We start from the raw sequence: 17981 nt of genomic DNA, 5'->3' as shown, positions 1-17981 counted from the left end.
TTTGTCTCGACAGTGGTAGACCAGAAGAAGCGTTGGGTCACCCATTGCTGTCTTCACGCGTCTTTCCTCATCTTCACTTTGTACTTCATTAGTACTCCTTATGTAAGGCTGACAGCTCTTCATTAAGACCAGCAGAGAGCCCCAGTGACCCCCGCTCAGTGGTCCGCTTATCATACGAGGGGCGCTATATCCGAACACATTGGTTCCACTCCCACTGAAGATCTGCTAGACCTCCATTCCAACTCTCCGTGTAAGCTTTCAGTCATGGTGCCGTGAGATTTTAATCTTTGTTGAAGCTGCCCTCTGTGATGTGCGTTCAAGTGTACCTCTCTTTTAGAGCACAACATCAGTCCGGGTGTCAAACTCTAACGCCCAGGCAGCCGAGCCCCTGATGGTTAAAGGGTACGACGTCTCCGGGGCCGTGAAGAGCGATGGAGAGCCGATGAAAGAAGTGGCCTTCCTGCTGTTCTCCAGGAGTGTCAACAGAGAGGTAAGCTGGAGGGTGGGCTGCGGGTGTGGGTGAGTCTTCAGTGGAGCTCTCAAGTGTTGCCATGTAGCTGCCCACCTGCCACACACCTCTGTGTCCATTGGAGCTTTTGCTAGGATTTGGGACTCCTTCTGACCTTCTGGACTGACTTGTTCATCAAAGCCATGGGTTATCTTTAACGTGAACATTAGGAACAGGAAATGTAAAGTCGTGGCCCAAAGTTTGGAGGAGGACCCCCATGTTTGTGTTCACAAAGTCTGCTGTGTCAGTGTTTTTAGATCTTTGTGGCAGATGTTTCTATGGGATACTCAAGTAGAATTACAAGCAGCTCAGAAGTTTCAACGGCTTTGATTGACAATGACGTGAAGTTAATGATAAGAGTCCATATTTGCAGTGCTGGCCCTTCTTTCTTTTTCAAGACCTCTGCCATTCACCCTGGCATGCTGGCAATCAACTTCTGGGCCAAATCCTAACTGATGGCTTGTGTTTGTCCACCCGCCTCTTGAGGATTGACCACACGTTCTTAATGGGATTATGAAGGTCTGGGGAGTTTCCTGGGCATGGACCCCAAATTTCAGTGTATTGTTCCTCGAGCCACTTAGTTTTCACTTTGGCTTTATGGCCCGGTGCTCCGTCATGTTGGTCACCAAACTGTTGTTGGGTGGTCGGTAGAAGTTGCTCTCAGAGGATGTTTTGGTCCCATTCTTTATTCATGGCTGTGTTCTTAGGCCAAGTTGTGAGTGAGCCCTGCACTGCCTCGGCTGACTTGAGTGGTCTCAGGATGCTTTACTGTTGGCCTGACACGGGACTTATGGTAGCACACAGCTTTTCTTCTCTGGACAATTGGAAAGGGGATTCATCAGAGAAAATGACTTGACCCCAGCCGTCCAATCCCAGAATATCAGTCTGTCCCTGACGTTTTTCTTGGCTTCTTTGCTGTCCTTTTTGACACCCACCAGGCCATCCTCCTCCATCCTTGCCTGACTCGCACCTTCCTGCTGCCATTCCTGAGTTAGGCTCTGCCCTGGTGGTGCCCGCAGCTGAATCCACTTTAGGAGACGCTCCTGACGCTTGCTCGACTTTATTGGGCACCCTGACGCCTTCTTCACCTCTCTATTGTAACTCAGTCAGCGTGACAGAGTGACCTCCAGGCTTGTCCTCATTGTCACTCTCACCCGTGTGATCACTGAAATGACGTCAGCAGGTCCTGTGGTGGCAGGGCTGACATGCAGTGGTTTTTTGGGGATGAAGTTCATTTTCATGGCAGAGAGGGGCTTTGTAATTCATTCCAATTCATCACCACAACTTTCCCGTGCATCTTTGCCATTCTTTTTATGTCTTGTATTCCTTGCCAGCTCCACCTGATGGGACAGAAGACCCCAGGGTTCAGAACGCCAGCCATTTCTGAATTGCATTGTTTCTGACTGTGCTGGCGGGCTGCTTGTCTTTTGATTTCGAGTGCCAGTGTGTTGCAGTCGATTGAACTGTTGGGTCTTGTACATTTTTATGATGCCAGCATGTTGCCCTCCTTTATTTAGATGGAGTTTCAAGCAGCACATAGATACCAAGAATTGACATCACGCCACCTGGTGACCCACTTGATCTTTTGCAGGGCTGTAGGGATTGGGCGCCATTCCCAGCAGCACTGGGGTCAAAGCACAAACCAGCCGAGGGCACGGTGCCAGCCCATTGCAGGGTCCCACTCGCATACACACACACACACACCACGGCCAGTTTCAAACTGTCGGTTACCCTTTGGAACGCAGGTTGCCATTGAGCCGCCATTTTAATACTCGTCAAGTGCCTGCATGCTTGTGTCATCCTGAAGTTTATTGTCTTTGGCGTATCGGAGTGAAACGGTAAACCCCATGGCAGGCAAGTCCTCGGTAACGGAGCCACTTTGTCGTCTTCTGTTCACAGGATGTCTCCGGCTGCAGCACGGCCCCCCTGGATGGGTACCCCACAGAAGAGGAGTCCCTGGCGTATCTCTGCAGTGTCCTGTCCCGGGAAGACGGCACATTCACTTTTCCATCTTTGCCCAGTGGTGAATATACCGTGGTGAGTGCTTGACCCTTTATCCCCTTGCGGGCTGACTGTTGTCCTCCTGTGCAGTTCGTTGAATTGTCTTCTTGCTTCTAGGTGCCTTTCTATCGGGGGGAGAGGATCACATTTGACGTTGCGCCGTCTCGGATGGAGTTCAAAGTGGAGCACGACAGCTTGAAGCTGGAGGTGAGGAGTCTAGCGTGGGCATCTTTGATATACGTAACACGAGACTGGTAGACGGCATCCACAGATGACAATGCCTCATATGTATACTATATTGCCAAAAGTATTGGGGACCCCCTAAAAAATCATTGAATTCAGATGGTCCAGTCACTGTCATGGCCACGGGTGTGTAACATCGAGCACCTCGGCATGCAGACGGCTTCTACAAACATTTATGACAGAGTGGGCCGCTCTCAGGAGAAACTCGGTGAATTCAAGCCTGGTACTGTGATAGGATGCCACCCGTACCATAAGTTCATTCGTGACATGTCCTCGCTACTAAATATTCCACGATCAGCTGTCAGTGGTCTTATAACAAAGTGGAAGGAATTGGGAACAACAGCAAGTCAGCCACAAAGCGGTAGGCCACGTCAAATCACAGAGCGGGGACAACACATGCTGAGGTGGGCAGTAGTTGACAACTTTCTGCAGAATCAATAGCTACAGACCCCCAAAAGCTCAAGAACAGTGCAGCGTAGAGAGAGAGAGCTTCATGGAAACCGAGCAGCTGCAGCCAAGCCTGACATCACCGGATGCAGTGGTGTAAAGCCCACCACACTGCCCGCCACTGGACTCTCGAGCAGTGCAGACGTGTCCTCTGGAGTGGCGAATCACGTGATCTGATGGGCGAGTCTGGCCAGGAGAACGGTACTCGCCTGACTGCATTGTGCCAAGTGGAAAGTATGGTGGAGAGGGGATTATGGTGTGGGGTTGGACTTGGCCCCTTAGTTCCAGTGAAAGTACCTGTAAACACTTTTCAGCATACAAAGCCATTTTGGACAATTTCATGCTCCCAACTTTGTGGGGATGGCAACATGACTGGACACACACCAGAGCACAAAGCAGGGTCTGTAAAGACATGGAGGAGCGAGTTTGGTGGGCTGCACAGAGCCCTGACCTCAACCCGGCAGAACACCTTAGAGAGACTGTGAGCGAGCCGGGTCTTCTCGTCCAACATCAGCACCCGACCTCACCAGTGCTCTCCTGGTCAGACATTCCCATAAACACACAACCCTACACCTCGTGGGAAAAGCCGTCCCAGAGGAGCTGAAGCTGTTAGAGCTGCACAGGGTGGGCCGACTCCATGTTAAGAGTGGGATGTCATTGAAGTTCACGTGTGTGTAAAGGCAGGCGTCCCAATACTTTTGGCAGTATGGTGTATGTGTATTGTCACGCTTGGGTCACAAAGTTGCACAAAAACAGTCGGGAGATTCCAGAGACGACAACGATATTCAAACACTTCAAACAAATATGAGTCTCCTTCAGGAGAGGTGCGGGCTCCGTGTCAACCCAGATGGCACAGCTCCGTCTCTCAATTAAAAGAATAGAAAAATCTTCCTTTTTCTGCACGCCTTGGGAGCGGGAGCCCCAACAGGACCTGAAAATGAGAAAGGGAGACAAGGCAGCGAGACATAAGGAGAGCTGCAGTACAGGCTTTTTAAATCTGTGAAGTGCCGTGGAGATCATGCAGAAGCAGGCGAAGAGGAGATAAAAAAACTATTGGTTTCCCAGTGAATCACTGCTTAAGAGGGGTTTTCGGAGGAGCGACTACGTTCAGCCTATTCACACACACACACACACACACACACACACACACCCCCCCCTGCCGGCTGGCCTAATCCACCAGAAATCATGACCTAGTGGTCCACTGCTGGCACCTCGGTGTAGAAGTGTCATGTCATTGGAATGGACCTGTTGATCTAAACACCTCTGACGTCGCTGTAGGGAAGCTCTGATCAGGTTTTTTTTTTTAGGGCTGGTAACGATCGCCGATTTCCAGCTCCTTGAATCGACCCCACTTAGGATTTGTTCTCTTTATCCCTTTAACAATGTGTGTGTTTGTTTCACACTAAACTCCTGCAAAAGCAGCCATGCAGAAGACTCTTGATTTGTATTGTAAGTGTGTAAGAGGTGATTGGGCAGGCAGATAACTTGGTCTATCCAGCAGGGGGCGCTAGCTCCCTTTGTTGGAATGAGTTCTTTTGTAATTGTGGCATGGTCCATAACCCAAAACTATATAGATATGATATTAAAAGGCGATACACCAGTAAGAAATCACATAGGAGAAATAACTTGGCTTTCTTTAATGACGGTTTACGTGGCATAACAGACGACGGGAGCCATGACAAGACCTTTGGGTAATGGGCGCTCGATGTATAGAGTCTGCCGTTTTCATCACTGCGCTGGAAGGATTTTTCAGGCTCTGATGACGTTCACTTCCATCCGTCCGTTGACTTCAAAGGTGGGCCGGGGAATGTTCTAAGGCTTTATACTCGTTCTCCATGTGCAGACCCCCACTTAGGTGAATCATGCCATTCCAAACAAGGAAAAGAAGATCCAATGTCATGCTGACTCTGACACACACACATAGTCCCATGTTGCCCATTTCGCAGTTGTCCTTAACTTGTCTTGTCTTAAGATTCTTGCCTAGCAGCTCTAAATGCTGGTCCCCTGTACTAAATCTGGCTTTGTCTTAGCTGTACATGTGAGAAGAAAAGAAAAGCAGATTTAAAATATTTGCACAGAGCACAGTGACATATTAAACCTATATTCTGATTACAATGGGACAAACTAAGAAACCACCCCGGTAACCCCATATAATTATAAACTCAGAAGAGGGCCGATAAGAACTGAAGACAGAAACAGAAAGCATCTAAACAGAAGTTGAAGTGCTCAACGGCAAACGCCATGGCTGGCAGTAGGAACCGAGCGCCGTCCTCTGGGTTAGTCAGCCTTGCATCTGATGCCACCTTCTGGGAACGGGTCGGCTTTATGTGCTGGGGACCCTCAGTGGGCGGGGCTATTTCTCCTGTCAGTCATCCCTCTTGGCTGCGGAGGAGGCAGGAGAAGATAATGTTGGTGTCGGCGCCCCCTCTCGTCCTGGGGTGGCATTGCTTACCTCATCAGATCCAGGAGGGTGGTCCCCAGACGTTATGCGTGACAAGTGCTATTTTTTTCAAATTCAGACCATTGGTGTTACCTGTTTTTTTTTTTTTTTATTAAAAAAATTTAATTTTGTTGGCTTATTGTACACTAGTTTTTGCTTTTCTTTTGTAGCTCTGGTTAGCCATTCTTATTATAAAGCACCGCTGTCATGTATGGAAATGTGCTTTAAATAAATGGCGGTGGTACAAGCAACAAGGGTGCCATTCTCGAAGCTACCACTTCATGGCACTTTTTGCACTGCATTGCATTTTTCATTCCAACAGGTGGCGTTTTCACACCCGTACATACACACCCAGACGTGTTTTTGATTAGTCGGAGATTTGCCATAACTAATATTCTGCTCCTTACTGATGAAGTCCACCCCTACATTAGAAAGGGCTGATCGTCCGCTTTTAGGTGCAACTGATTTTACTTCAATATGGCGCCAGGATTCCGAGATCAACTTTAGTAAACAAGAGGAGGCAAGTGTGTCCCGTTCTCTTTTACAAACTGATCGCTCACTTACCCATCAATGAAAGCACTCAGCAGGCTATGTGACATCAAATGGCTCGGCCCAAGTCCCTCCCTGTCACTGTCCTTTGCTGTTCAAGTCAGGCTGTCATTGCATCTGATCTCGAGTTGTAACTCCATGTTCTCCTTCACTTTTCACCTTGTCTGCGTCTCTCTTGCTTTAGCCTTGTAGTAAATGCGGGCCTCAAACATGACTCTTACTTTTTCGACTAAACAAACACAAGCCTCTTGCTCTGTAAACAGTATGACAGTGTTTGTTCCTTGTCCGTGTTTTGCAGAAACATCCAAATTGCAGGATCAAAACAGGATGTGGTGCAATAACATATTACTAAACAAAAGAGCGGCAATAACTTAACAGATTAATGAATACATAAATTGTAATCTAATACTGAAAGCGGAATGTGGGCCTGTGTGTTTGACCCGCATGTAGGTGCACACCGTTGCACACACAACGCCCACAGCCAGTTTTTGCACAGATCTCCCCATTTGTACAGGAGGGAGACCACCAGCTGTGTTTCATTTCAAAGTTGTCCCCTTTTGGAAAACTTGTTTAGTGACTGCACTTTATTAAGTAAGTGCCCCTCGGAGACCTTTCTGGGGCTTGGCACAGGTGGGTAGATTTGCTCTCCATGGTGGGTTTAGTCAGTGAAAGTTGAGGTGTCTGCACTTGCACTTTATTTCATCCTTGTGCAGCACCAGGTACCCCTGCTGATATTAGATATAAATATATAACAGTCCACAGGCGGAACAAGTCACAATGAGAAAATACAAATGAGAAAAATATTGAGGGTCATCCTCACGGTTTACGCTGTACACTTGACAGTAATCCACCTTAATAAAAGGATGAGTGGCTGTGTGTGTTTGTCCGGCTGCTAGGTGTCTCTGTCTTTCCAAACTATGGATCATCAAAAAATTTGTGGTAATGAAATGCATTGCATTTGTCATTCCAACAGATGGCGCATCACAAACATTTTGCTGTAATAAAATGCATTGCCTTTGTCATTCCAACAGATGGCGCATCACAAACATTTGTGGTAATGAAATGCATTGCATTTGTCATTCCAACAGATGGCGCATCACAAACATTTGTGGTAATGAAATGCATTGCATTTGTCATTCCAACAGATGGCGCATCACAAACATTTTGCTGTAATAAAATGCATTGCCTTTGTCATTCCAACAGATGGCGCATCACAAACATTTGTGGTGATGAAATGCATTGCATTTGTCATTCTAACAGATGGTGCATGCCAAACATTAGTATTGATTTTACAAATCCCATACCAAATGGCATATAATGGAGACCTTGCATTTCATGGTGCACTTCAAATGTTAAAGCTGAGGTCAGTTTCAACCTGTCATAGATGGGGAGCACAACTTGAGACACACAAACTTATTGGGTCCTTGTGATCCTGGATTATATTAAATTGGTTCCGGAAGTGGATTTCCAGGACGGTCATGCTGACTGGTTGTTGCCGCCTCACTAGCTAATAAATTAAATAATAAATAAAGTTACTGTCGTTATCAACTGCCCCTTTAATTTATACGTTCTGAGAAAAATGATTTAAAAGAAATGCAACATTTTCAGGTGTATCCGGGTCTAATTGTCATTTCAGGCTTTTATTTCCTGATGTTAAGCTTTTGATTTGACTCCTATACAGTTGTCTGCGGAAGTGGGAATGTGAAAATGCTTTTGTTTTAATCTTATGATTTGCTGCCTTTTTTATTTTTTTTTTTTATCAATGCTTATTTCTTTTCTCTCTTTCTCTCTAAGCCTGTTTTCCGTGTCATGGGCTTCTCAGTGACAGGCAGAGTCCTAAACAGTCCCGACGGAGAGGGAGTGGCCGATGCCACAGTGACACTCAACAATCAGATCAAAGGTGAGAAGGCCATTGCCATGCACTTGCACCTTTTCCGTGAGTTGTCCCCCCAGACCAAGTCGTGATGGTGTTTTGACTTCTTCTATCCAGTGATGACGAAGGCCGACGGCTCATTCCGCCTCGAGAACATGACTGCGGGCTCCTACTCCATCCGGACGCACAAGGACCTCATGTTCTTTGAGCCTATCACGGTCAAGATCGCCCCCAACACCCCTCAGTTGCCTGACATCATCACAGCAGGGTGAGGAATAGTCGTACAGTTTTAGTGGGTGGGTAGGTGGGGGGGGAGTCGAGTTATTACATTTCTAACTTCATTTCGTGATGACCACAGTGTAAACTTATTCTTCTTATTCCTTTCTGATCAGGTTCAGTGTCTGTGGCCAGATCTTAATCTCCCGCCTGCCAGAAGGCATGAAGCACATGAGCAGGTACAAAGTGGTGTTGACTCCTGAGGGCAAAGACAAAAGCAACTCTCGGACCGTCGAGTCAGATGCTCAGGGGGCCTTCTGCTTCCAGACCAAGCCGGGAGATTACAGCGTTCAGGTAAGTGTGACATCGAGTGGGCGCTCGGCTGAGTCCTGGGGCCCTTCCTGTCTGCTCACAGTGGGTGGCCACGAGCCCCTTGCCAGCTGCTGCTTGCTGTCTGTGCTTGGGTGGGCAAAGACTAAACACGCTTGTGCTTAATAAATGATTTAAGGATGCGCTCGCCCTCCTTTGGAAACAAACGAAAACCTCAGTTTAGGTCAGAAATCAGTCATGTTTGGAGTTTTCGGTTTGGTTTTTTTGGTTTGCTTTATTTCACTCTGTTCTTCTAGAGGCGCCATGTGGGTGGTGGAAAACAAAGCCAGTGAGTCGTGTGTGGAAAGAGCAGCCTGGAGAGCACAACGCAAACTTCTAGTCCTCTGTGTAGATAGATGGATGGATGGATGTGAAAGGCACTACATAATGGAGATAAATATATAGATTGTGGTAGCCAGCCCGGACACAGACAGGCGGACATGTCAGTGTCACCCACGACACGTTTATTAGTCATATTTACAGTGTACAAACCCCAAAGTCAAGGCCACAACACAATAACGCCTTTCTGTTCGGGCCGCCTCCTTGCCCTCTCCTCCCGAGCTGTGTCCTAGTCCACTCCCAACTCTCGCCATCATATGAAGGGGGGTAGCCCCTTTTATATGCACCCGGATGTGCTCCAGGTGTCCTTCCGTGACCTTCCGTCGACACGCCCCTGTGTGGCGGAAGCACCGGCTGTGTACCCAGAAGCACTCCGGGTGCCCCCGATCCTCTTCCCCCCAGCACTTCCCAGTGTGGCGAAAGTGGTGAGGTCCAGGGCTCTCAAGGCACCAGGGCGCCCCCTAGCGGTGACCACGGGCCCCTACAGGGTAGAGCTTCAAAGCTCTGTACCCGTGGCTCCCAAAGGAAACAGGGTGGTTGCCCCCACGTGGTCTGAGGTGGACGTAAGCCCTCTTCCGGTCCTCCTGAGCGTCCTGGCCAGGTTGCCACCCCAGGCATCACCGACAATATTTACATCTTTATAATAGATATATATATATATATATATATATATATATATATTACTAGGGGCTTCACTCGCCAACCCCCTGCCTGTGCCAGCAACTTCCACGCAAACGATGTGGCACACAGATTACAATCAATCTCAGATACTCCTGATCTCATCTCGTGATGTGTATGAAGCCCATCTGTCCACAGAATCAATTTCTTCCATTCCACCCTCTCCCCCACCATGCACAACACCAAAGAGCTGTCAAAGGGCATCTGAGACAAGGCTGGAGTGGGCTACAAGACCATCAGCAAGAAGCTTGGTGGGAAGGTGACGACTGTTGGTGTGATTATTTGGAAATGGAAGATAAATATAAAATGGCCATCAATCGCCCTCGGTCTGGAGCTCCATGCAAGATCTTGCGTCATGGGGTGGTGAGGATGATCATGAGAAAGGTGAAGGGTCAGCCCAAAACTGCACGGGAGGAGCTTAATGATCTAAAGGCAGTTGGAACCACCACAGTCACCATGAACACCATTGGTAAGACACTCCGCTGTCATGGATTGACATCTTGAATCACCTGCAAGGTCCCCCTGCTCAAGAAGGCACACACAAGACCAGTGTACAGCACAGTGTGTTACCAATGGTGTTCTTGGTGACTGTGGTCTCCTGGACCAGTGAGGTGCCCAACCCTCACTTCTTCCTAGGAAGGCACCAAATGAATTGAAAGTGCCACGTGGGACATGCGGAGCTGATTGACTGCAATATTTGGGTTTTGCCTGAGCTGATGGATCCCCCAAAATGCTTTATGTCCAGCTAGGATAAAGTGAGCTTTGAGAACTTGGACACTTGCGTGGGATTTCTTCACAGAGAAGGTGTCTTTACAGTACTGCAATTTCAGTGGACTCTGGTCGGATTTAGGACAAGGTGCATTCCCACTGTGGACTTTGAGCAGCTTCAAAATGGCGGCCCGTAGTGTAGACAAGCTCAAGTATGTGGAAGCCACAATATTTGTGAAAATGGGCCCTGGGCTTGTCCTGAGTTGACCGAAGACAACGTGGAGCCGGACTTGCATTGCAAACAGGGACATGTCATTGTAATTATTATGAACTATTATGTCACCAAATGGCATTAAGAATGGCCACGTTGTTACGGCTCTCCATGTGTTGTGACTGATGCTCGTATTAAGACTGCATTACGAGTGACCACGGACATTGTCTTCCTCTGTTGTTTCAGGTAAACGTGCCCGAGTCGGAGATGAAGGCTGGCCTGTCGCTGCAGCCCAAGACTTTGCTGGTGACCGTTGTGGACCAACCTCTGATGGACTTGCTCTTCACTCAGTTCATGGCCTCGGTTTCGGGGAAGGTCTCCTGTCTCGGTGGGTGACTTCTGTGGGCTCTCCGTGGGGATGCCATGCTGGTTCCTTGTTCTTTTTGTTCTGTTCTTCTTCTATTACGGGGACACCATTATTTACCCGGGGGGCTTCCTCCTTCCAGCCGTCACACGATCAGTTTCACATATTTCAATTTTTAAAAATTTTTTTAGCAGACAAGAATAGACTTTATTAGACAGACCAGGCTATTAATTATTTGCTGAGCTGTTCAGTTACCATATTCAGAAATGGCTTCTAAATTGACTCCCGAGAGTCAGCGAGTCGTCTGTCAGCAGCAATTTCCTTAGGAAGTGATCAACAAAAAAAAAAAACTAAACAAAAAAAAAATACATTTTGGCTTTCTCAGTATAGATTGACTGGGTGTTAATTATTTGTTTCTTCATCAATCACGTCCACATGCTGTCGACTTTGCGAGACGGCTCGAAATGAGTTTTCCTAACGGGCACCCATCCCACTTAAAAAAAAACAATAAAAACAGGCCAGCTGCATCAATCATGAATTGTTTTAAATATAATTATTTATTGGTCTAAGTATCATTAATAAAAAAAAATGTCAAATCGATTAATAAGACGGGCAGTAGACTATCCTGTTGCCCACTGATGCACACCCCCCAACCCTGAAGCATTCCTCGTCCCACTTTCCTTCCTCTCACACGGCCTTCTTGTATCTACAGCCGCCTGCGGAGATCTGACTGTGACCCTCCAGCCAACAAGCCGGCAGGGCGAGAAACGAAGCCTCCAGCCCTTTGACAAAGGAGATGCCGTCCCGTTCACGTTTGACAGGATCTTACCGGGAAAGTATAAAGGTAAGAAGAGTCAAGGTGGGTTCTCTCAGATGTTAGGTAGAAGAGTCCAAGGAGGTGATGCCGAAGCTTTATAACACACTGGAGAGGCCTCCTCTGGAGTACTGTGGGCAGTTGTGGTCTCCAGACTACAAAAAGGACATAACAACACAAGAGAACGTCCAGAGAAGAGCGACTAGGCTGATTTATGAGGAAAGGCTAAAAGAGCTGAGCCTAAGTCTTGAGTTAAGTTTAGGTCTTCTCAGGACTGAATACACAAAGGGAGGTCTGTCAAAAGTATGCCCTATGAGACGGACATAGGAGTCATGGTGATATGACACTTTCAACTGACAGACAGTGTTCAGAAGCTAGTGGAATGTCAGGTTATTTAGCGCCCTGATGTGTGGAGTACAAGTCACAGGAGGTTCTGCTGAAGCTTTATAACTCATTGGTGAGACGTCAACTGGAGTCCTGTGTGCAGTTTTGGTCTCCAGGCTACAATAAGGACATGACAACACTAGAGAAAGTCCAGAGAAGAGCAACTACAGGGGATGAGTTATAATAAAAGAATTAAAGAGCTGAGCCCATCGCTTGTATTAAGTTTAGGTCTTGTTAGGGCTGAATACACAATGGGATGTCTGAAAATCGAAAGGACGCCCTTTGAGAAGAACATAGGAGTCATAGTGGTCTCGACACTATCAACTGACGGTGTTCAGAAGCTAACAGAATGTCAAGTTATATAGCGCCCTGATGTGTGGAGTACAAGTCACAGGAGGTTCTGCTCGGGCTTTATAACACGCTAGTGAGGCCTCATCTGGAGTACTGGGTGAAGTTTTGGTCTCCAGGCTACAAAAAGGACATAACAGCACTAGAGAAGGTCCAGAGAAGAGCGGCTAGGCTGATTCCAGGGTTACAGGCGATGATGAATGACGGAAGGCTAACAGAGCTGAGCCCATCGCTTGCATTAAGTTTAGGTCTTATTAGGACTGAATTCACAATGGGAGGTCTGAAAATCGAAAGAACACCCTCTGAGAAGGACTTAGGAGTCACAGTGGACATGACACTATCAACTGGCGGTGTTCAGAAGCTAACAGAATGTCAGGTTATATAGCACCATAATGTATGGAGTACAAGTCACAGGAGGTTCTGCTCAAGCTTCATAACACACTGGTGAGACTTCATCTGGAGTCCTGGGGGCAGTTTTAGTCTCCAGGCTACAAAAAAGGTCATAACAGGACTAGAGAAGGTCCAGAGAAGAGCGACTAGGCTGATTCCAGGAATACAGGGGATGAGTTATGAGGAAAGATGAAAAGAGCTGAGCCTTTACAGTGATGAAGAGGAGATCTGACTGAAGTGTGCAAAATTATGAAAGGAATTAGTCCAGTAGATCAAGACGGTGACTTTTAAAATGAGTTCATCAAGAACACGGGAACACAGCTGGAAACTTGTTGAGAGTAAATTTCACACAATCTTTAGGAAGTTTATCTTCACACAGTGAACCACAGAAGTAGTGTGGTGGACAGTAGGACGTTGGGTACTTTGAAACCTCGACTTGATGTTACTTTAGAAAAATGAAGTGGACTAGACTGGAGAGCTTTGCTGGGCTGAATGTCCTGCTCTCATCTTGATTGTTGTAGTGTAGGAGGGTCCATCGCCGGTGCCTGTTAAGAAGCTGTAGGGTGGTCTTTAGTGGGTAACGTCTTTGTAGTTTAAGATGCCCCCAGTCAGTCCTGTGGATGTGAACTCAAATCCCTGTGTGTGCCTCTTTTAGTGAGCATTGCCCAGGAGGAGTGGTGCTGGAAGCAGAAATCTCCGGAGGTGGAAGTGCTGGAGGAGGACGTGCTGGGTGTGGAGTTTCGGCAGACTGGCTACATGCTTCGATGTTCCTTATCTCATGCCATAACGCTGGTCAGTTTCAGATTTTTGATATCCAGACTTCACTTGAGTGTGATGAAGGGCACACTACATGATTTCAATCAGAGTTGCCAGCTCCTAGGCGGGTGTTCAAGCTGACGTAAAATCGTGAGAAAGTCCTTGAATGTTGTAATGACGCTACGCACAAGGTACAGCACCTGTACTGTACAAATTATACATCCATAGCAAGTGTTCACATTTTATTGTCTTACAACCTTAAATCACATTGGATTTGAGTTGTCTGTTTAACACTTTACCAACAGAAAAAGACCCCATTAATGTCAACGTGACAACAGATCTGTGCAAAGTGGTCTAAATTAATCACAGATATGCGAGACAGAATCATTGACCCCCCCCTTCAGGTCAGCATTCAGTAGACAGCAGCCATGACAGCCTTGAGTCTGGGTGCTCAGGTCTCTCTCTGTCAGTTCCAGCTTCTTGCTGCTGCTTCTTTTTGTGTCTTGCTGTTTCTTCTTCTTCTGCTGCTGCTGCTTCTTCTAGCTTCTTCTTTACCACTCTGCTCCAGCTCTGTCATGTGTCATAGAATACAGCCTTGGTCAATTCCAGCCACAGGTTGTCCATTGGATTTTAGGCCTGGCCACTCCAGGGCATTCCCATTGTTGTTTTGAAGCCATTCCTGTATATTTTTGTGACTTCTGCTATCTGTGGAGAGCAGGTGATCCACTGACCGAGGGCTTCACTTGTCCGTTTTAGGAGTTTTATCAGGATGGCAGCGTGCCGGAGAACGTTGGAGTCTACAATCTGTCCAAGGGTGTCAACCGCTTCTGCCTTTCCAAACCAGGTACTGCCCGATGCTTTCTTTCTGAGCCACAACTCCGCTTCTTGTTGCTGTTTTTGCCTTTTGTCAAAACCCCATTTCATTGTTCTGTTGTTTTCTCTCGCAGGCACCTACAAAGTCACTCCCCGCTCCTGCCACCAGTTTGAACAGGACTTCTACATATATGACACGTAATAACTGGGAAAATGACAAGATTGATTTTTATGAGCTGCACTCCCGGCAGTGAATTGACCGTTGGGCTGACGACAGTTAGCTATTAAAGTGCAGATCAATGGCGCTTTATGAGCCTTTCTCGGTTTTATAAGTCGGCACAGGCTGCCTTGTCTCGCTTTGCCCCGGGGAGACGTTTTCTGATAGACTTGGCCTTCCCTCCTTCACCAGGCGGGGTGAGAAATGGGTGCAGAGGGTGGGCCTGGAGCAGCTGACGAAACCAGTCAGGAGAAAATTTGTCATTGTGGAAGGAGAACGTAGACATTGAGACACCTGCTGTGAGTTTGGTGAGGGATAAGAACAGGAGCCAGGAGCCTGGTGGGTAACGGCAGGTCAAATTGGGCCACGTCGCTCTGAACATCCAGGGGGGCTTTTTTTTTTTAAATTGGTAATTCTGTTCTGCCCATCCTTTAAAAACACAGTTTAGGTTATGCAGGGAATCAAAAGATGAAATGCAGCCACAGGTTGGGCCTAATCCTCCATCAAACCAAATATTATAACTCTAAAAACTGACAAAAAGATTCTTTAAACCAGAAATCTGAAAGAAACACACAGCAAACAAACATTAGCTGGGGTTTAGTGACCAAAAACACAAAGGATAAAAAGCTGGGGCTCCGTCCGGACCCCCCCATTTAAAGTCCTGAAGTGAAAATCAATGAAACGAGACGACTGACGAGAGCGTTGCCGCTGCTCTGAGCTGATGGCTGTAAACGAAGCTTTTAGAGTCCCAGACGGAACGCTGGCTTAAAATCTGAACACTCAATTTATTCGTCTGGGTAACTGGAAGAGGCGTGGCGGCTTGTGACGATTACACCGTTAAGCGAGGTCACTCGTCGTCCGCCGCCTTCTCATTCACTCGAGGTTAAGACAGAAATGGCGTTGGTGGCGCCGCTTTGCTCTCTTTGCCGCGTTGCATTTGAACTGGCGAGTCGGAATGTCCGAGTTCAGAGTAGGAAGTTTTACAAAGTCGGGAGAACCTCACCCACCCGCACCTCAAAAATCCAAGATGGCTGCCCCGCGCATCAGCAGTAAGTGAAGGCTGTGGCCTCACTTGTGTCTGTTTGTGTCTCATTATGTCAGTCGGACACACGATAATGTCCAACTCCTATCCTTGGAAGCGCAGAATGCCATGTAATGTGTAGTTCTGTAGTTGTCTGTATTCCAAAAGAGCCATTAAAAGGAGCCTGTTCCCATTTTAACTAAAGTCTACACATGGCATGCATGTTAAAGGTGGTCTTTAAGGAACATGGAGGTCGTCACGGGTAGGATGTTTAAGATGTTAATGAATCGGGCCACGTTACAAAGGCCCAGGGGCCAAATCAATTTGACTTCCCCCACCTAAGAGCACTGAACATGTATTGTGTATCAAATATGACATCGTCAATACACAGAAGGGGACATCCAGTACGTGTCATAGCAGTCACAGCCACAAAGCAAAGAAAACGAAGAGCAGCGGCAAGAGAGGCACTCTGAAAGTTTCATTCACAGATAAGAGAAGGGCTTTCAAAGCACACGAAAAGTGAATGGGCGCCGTCTAAATTAGCCGATTGTAATAAGGCAGGGGGAGTTCTGTAAAACCATTCAAGGTGACAGTTTAGACGGCAAAATGACCCTCTGCACTAAAGCATCTGTCAAGTGAGAGTGGAACGAGTCTGTAAAAAGCACGGGCTCTCCCGCCGTGTGACCCCAAAGGGCGTTGGAGATTGCGCCGGCTCTCTCTAAGTGGGTCTCGGCGTGAAGCGCCTGCTGTGTCACACATTCATTATGCCTTTTTTTTTTTTTTATTGCCTTTAGTTCAGCGCCAAGCATCCTGACTCTCACGGCGGTCCGACACCGTGTGACTGGGGTGGTCACCACAGATGAGCTGATGGACATCACTGTCACCATCACGTGAGTATGCTGGGCCTGAAAATGCGTTGGGATGAGGTCCTGACTCTCTCTGGTCATTAAAGATCCCTGGGCGCCTATCGTAAAGAGCAGGGTGTATCCAATTGCCCACCACAGCCTGGTCATTCTGGCCCCCTAATTCTTTCTCTTTCTCTCTCACCCCTTCACCTCCTACCAGCTCATGTGTGGTTAGCGGACTGCGGCCAAAATGGCTGGCATCCCAGTGGGTGCCACACATTAGTGGTGGTCAAAGTGGTTTCCCCACTCACTATAAAAAGAGCTTTGAGTAATGAGTAAGGCGCTATATACATTTAAACAATTAATATTATTAATCACACAAGAACATTATAAACAAGTGGGGTCCTTAAATCAGTTTATTTCTCCTCTGTATATTTTAAGTTTCAGATCATTTTTAATCCCCAGCACAGTAGATGGTACTGAGGCCGTTTGCTCATTTGATTACGTTCAGTTTTGGCTGAGTGGTCTCAGAATCAGAATGCAATCCCCTCGGAGCGGCCGCTAAGCGAAATGCAGTAACGTCCACCTTGCTGTTAGTTTACGAAATGCGCTCTGTGGACGTGAGTTTAGAACGCAATACCCTTTTTCTGATCGTCCGTTTGTTTTTAATTATGATGCGATAAAAACCGTGTGCCTATGCGCATTGCATTGCAGTTAGCACATTGGACCACGTTGAAGTTTGGCACAAATAATCTGCCATAAACGTCACACCAGGCCTACATTTTCAAACTTATTGTTGCACTAGGGTGTGATGATGCTACCACACCGTCGGTAATGTCACCGAATGAGCTGGACAATGAGGACGCCAATGAAGCACTGGCGGGGAAAGTGCTTTTATTTAAGAACAACAAACCCAGCATCCAAATAAAGTGCAGTGCATCAAAACATTAATAAATAAAGAATCCGTAAAAACACATGGAGGTTCAAATAATCCATTGAAACGAGGTTAAAATACTGGCTGGAAACAGTCCTTTGAAAAACAAAACCTAGTGCCGCCTTTAGTTGGCAGCCCTCCTGCTTCTCCTATCCGGGTGACGCACCAGGGGAGTCGCCCTACCTGCAGCTGACCTTCTCCACGTCCTCTTGCTCCGTACGGCACCACTACCCGGACTGTGACTTGGGTTCCGCCAACGGCCGGGGGGCACTCATGCTGGGGTTTCTGATGCCAAGTCTGACTCCCGCTGCCTTCTTCGGCCTTATGCAGCAAGCCAGCTGCCTTTTGGGGCACTTCTGCTCCTCTCAAGCGCTCAGCAGCTGCAACCCAATCAAAATTGCCCCTAGGTGCCACCCAAACACCCCGCTAGGGCTCACTTTTCCCAGCTTGCCTGCTCTCGCTCACTCACACCGGCTCCTTCCCTTCCTGCCTTCCTTTTTTCCTCCTTTAACC

At 47.4% G+C, this 17981-nt stretch overlaps 1 protein-coding gene across 1 annotated transcript in view; it reads left to right on the top strand.

Annotated features, from left to right (window-relative positions):
• The window catches only part of nomo (nodal modulator), a 132627-nt gene that overhangs the window by 95815 nt on the left and 18831 nt on the right, over positions 1-17981 (top strand). The window contains exons 29-40 of the mRNA XM_039776400.1: positions 338-490; positions 2408-2545; positions 2627-2716; positions 7983-8088; positions 8179-8329; positions 8454-8631; positions 10829-10970; positions 11659-11790; positions 13538-13674; positions 14395-14482; positions 14586-14649; positions 16484-16579. Coding sequence (XP_039632334.1) covers positions 338-490; positions 2408-2545; positions 2627-2716; positions 7983-8088; positions 8179-8329; positions 8454-8631; positions 10829-10970; positions 11659-11790; positions 13538-13674; positions 14395-14482; positions 14586-14649; positions 16484-16579 — 1475 coding nt within the window. The remainder of the gene's footprint in view (positions 1-337; positions 491-2407; positions 2546-2626; positions 2717-7982; positions 8089-8178; positions 8330-8453; positions 8632-10828; positions 10971-11658; positions 11791-13537; positions 13675-14394; positions 14483-14585; positions 14650-16483; positions 16580-17981) is intronic.

This window comes from Polypterus senegalus, chromosome 13 (assembly GCF_016835505.1).
Source record: "Polypterus senegalus isolate Bchr_013 chromosome 13, ASM1683550v1, whole genome shotgun sequence".
Lineage (NCBI taxonomy): Eukaryota > Metazoa > Chordata > Cladistia > Polypteriformes > Polypteridae > Polypterus > Polypterus senegalus.
The sequence above is the reverse complement of the archived record's forward strand: the minus strand, read 5'-3'. Positions and strand labels throughout refer to the sequence as shown.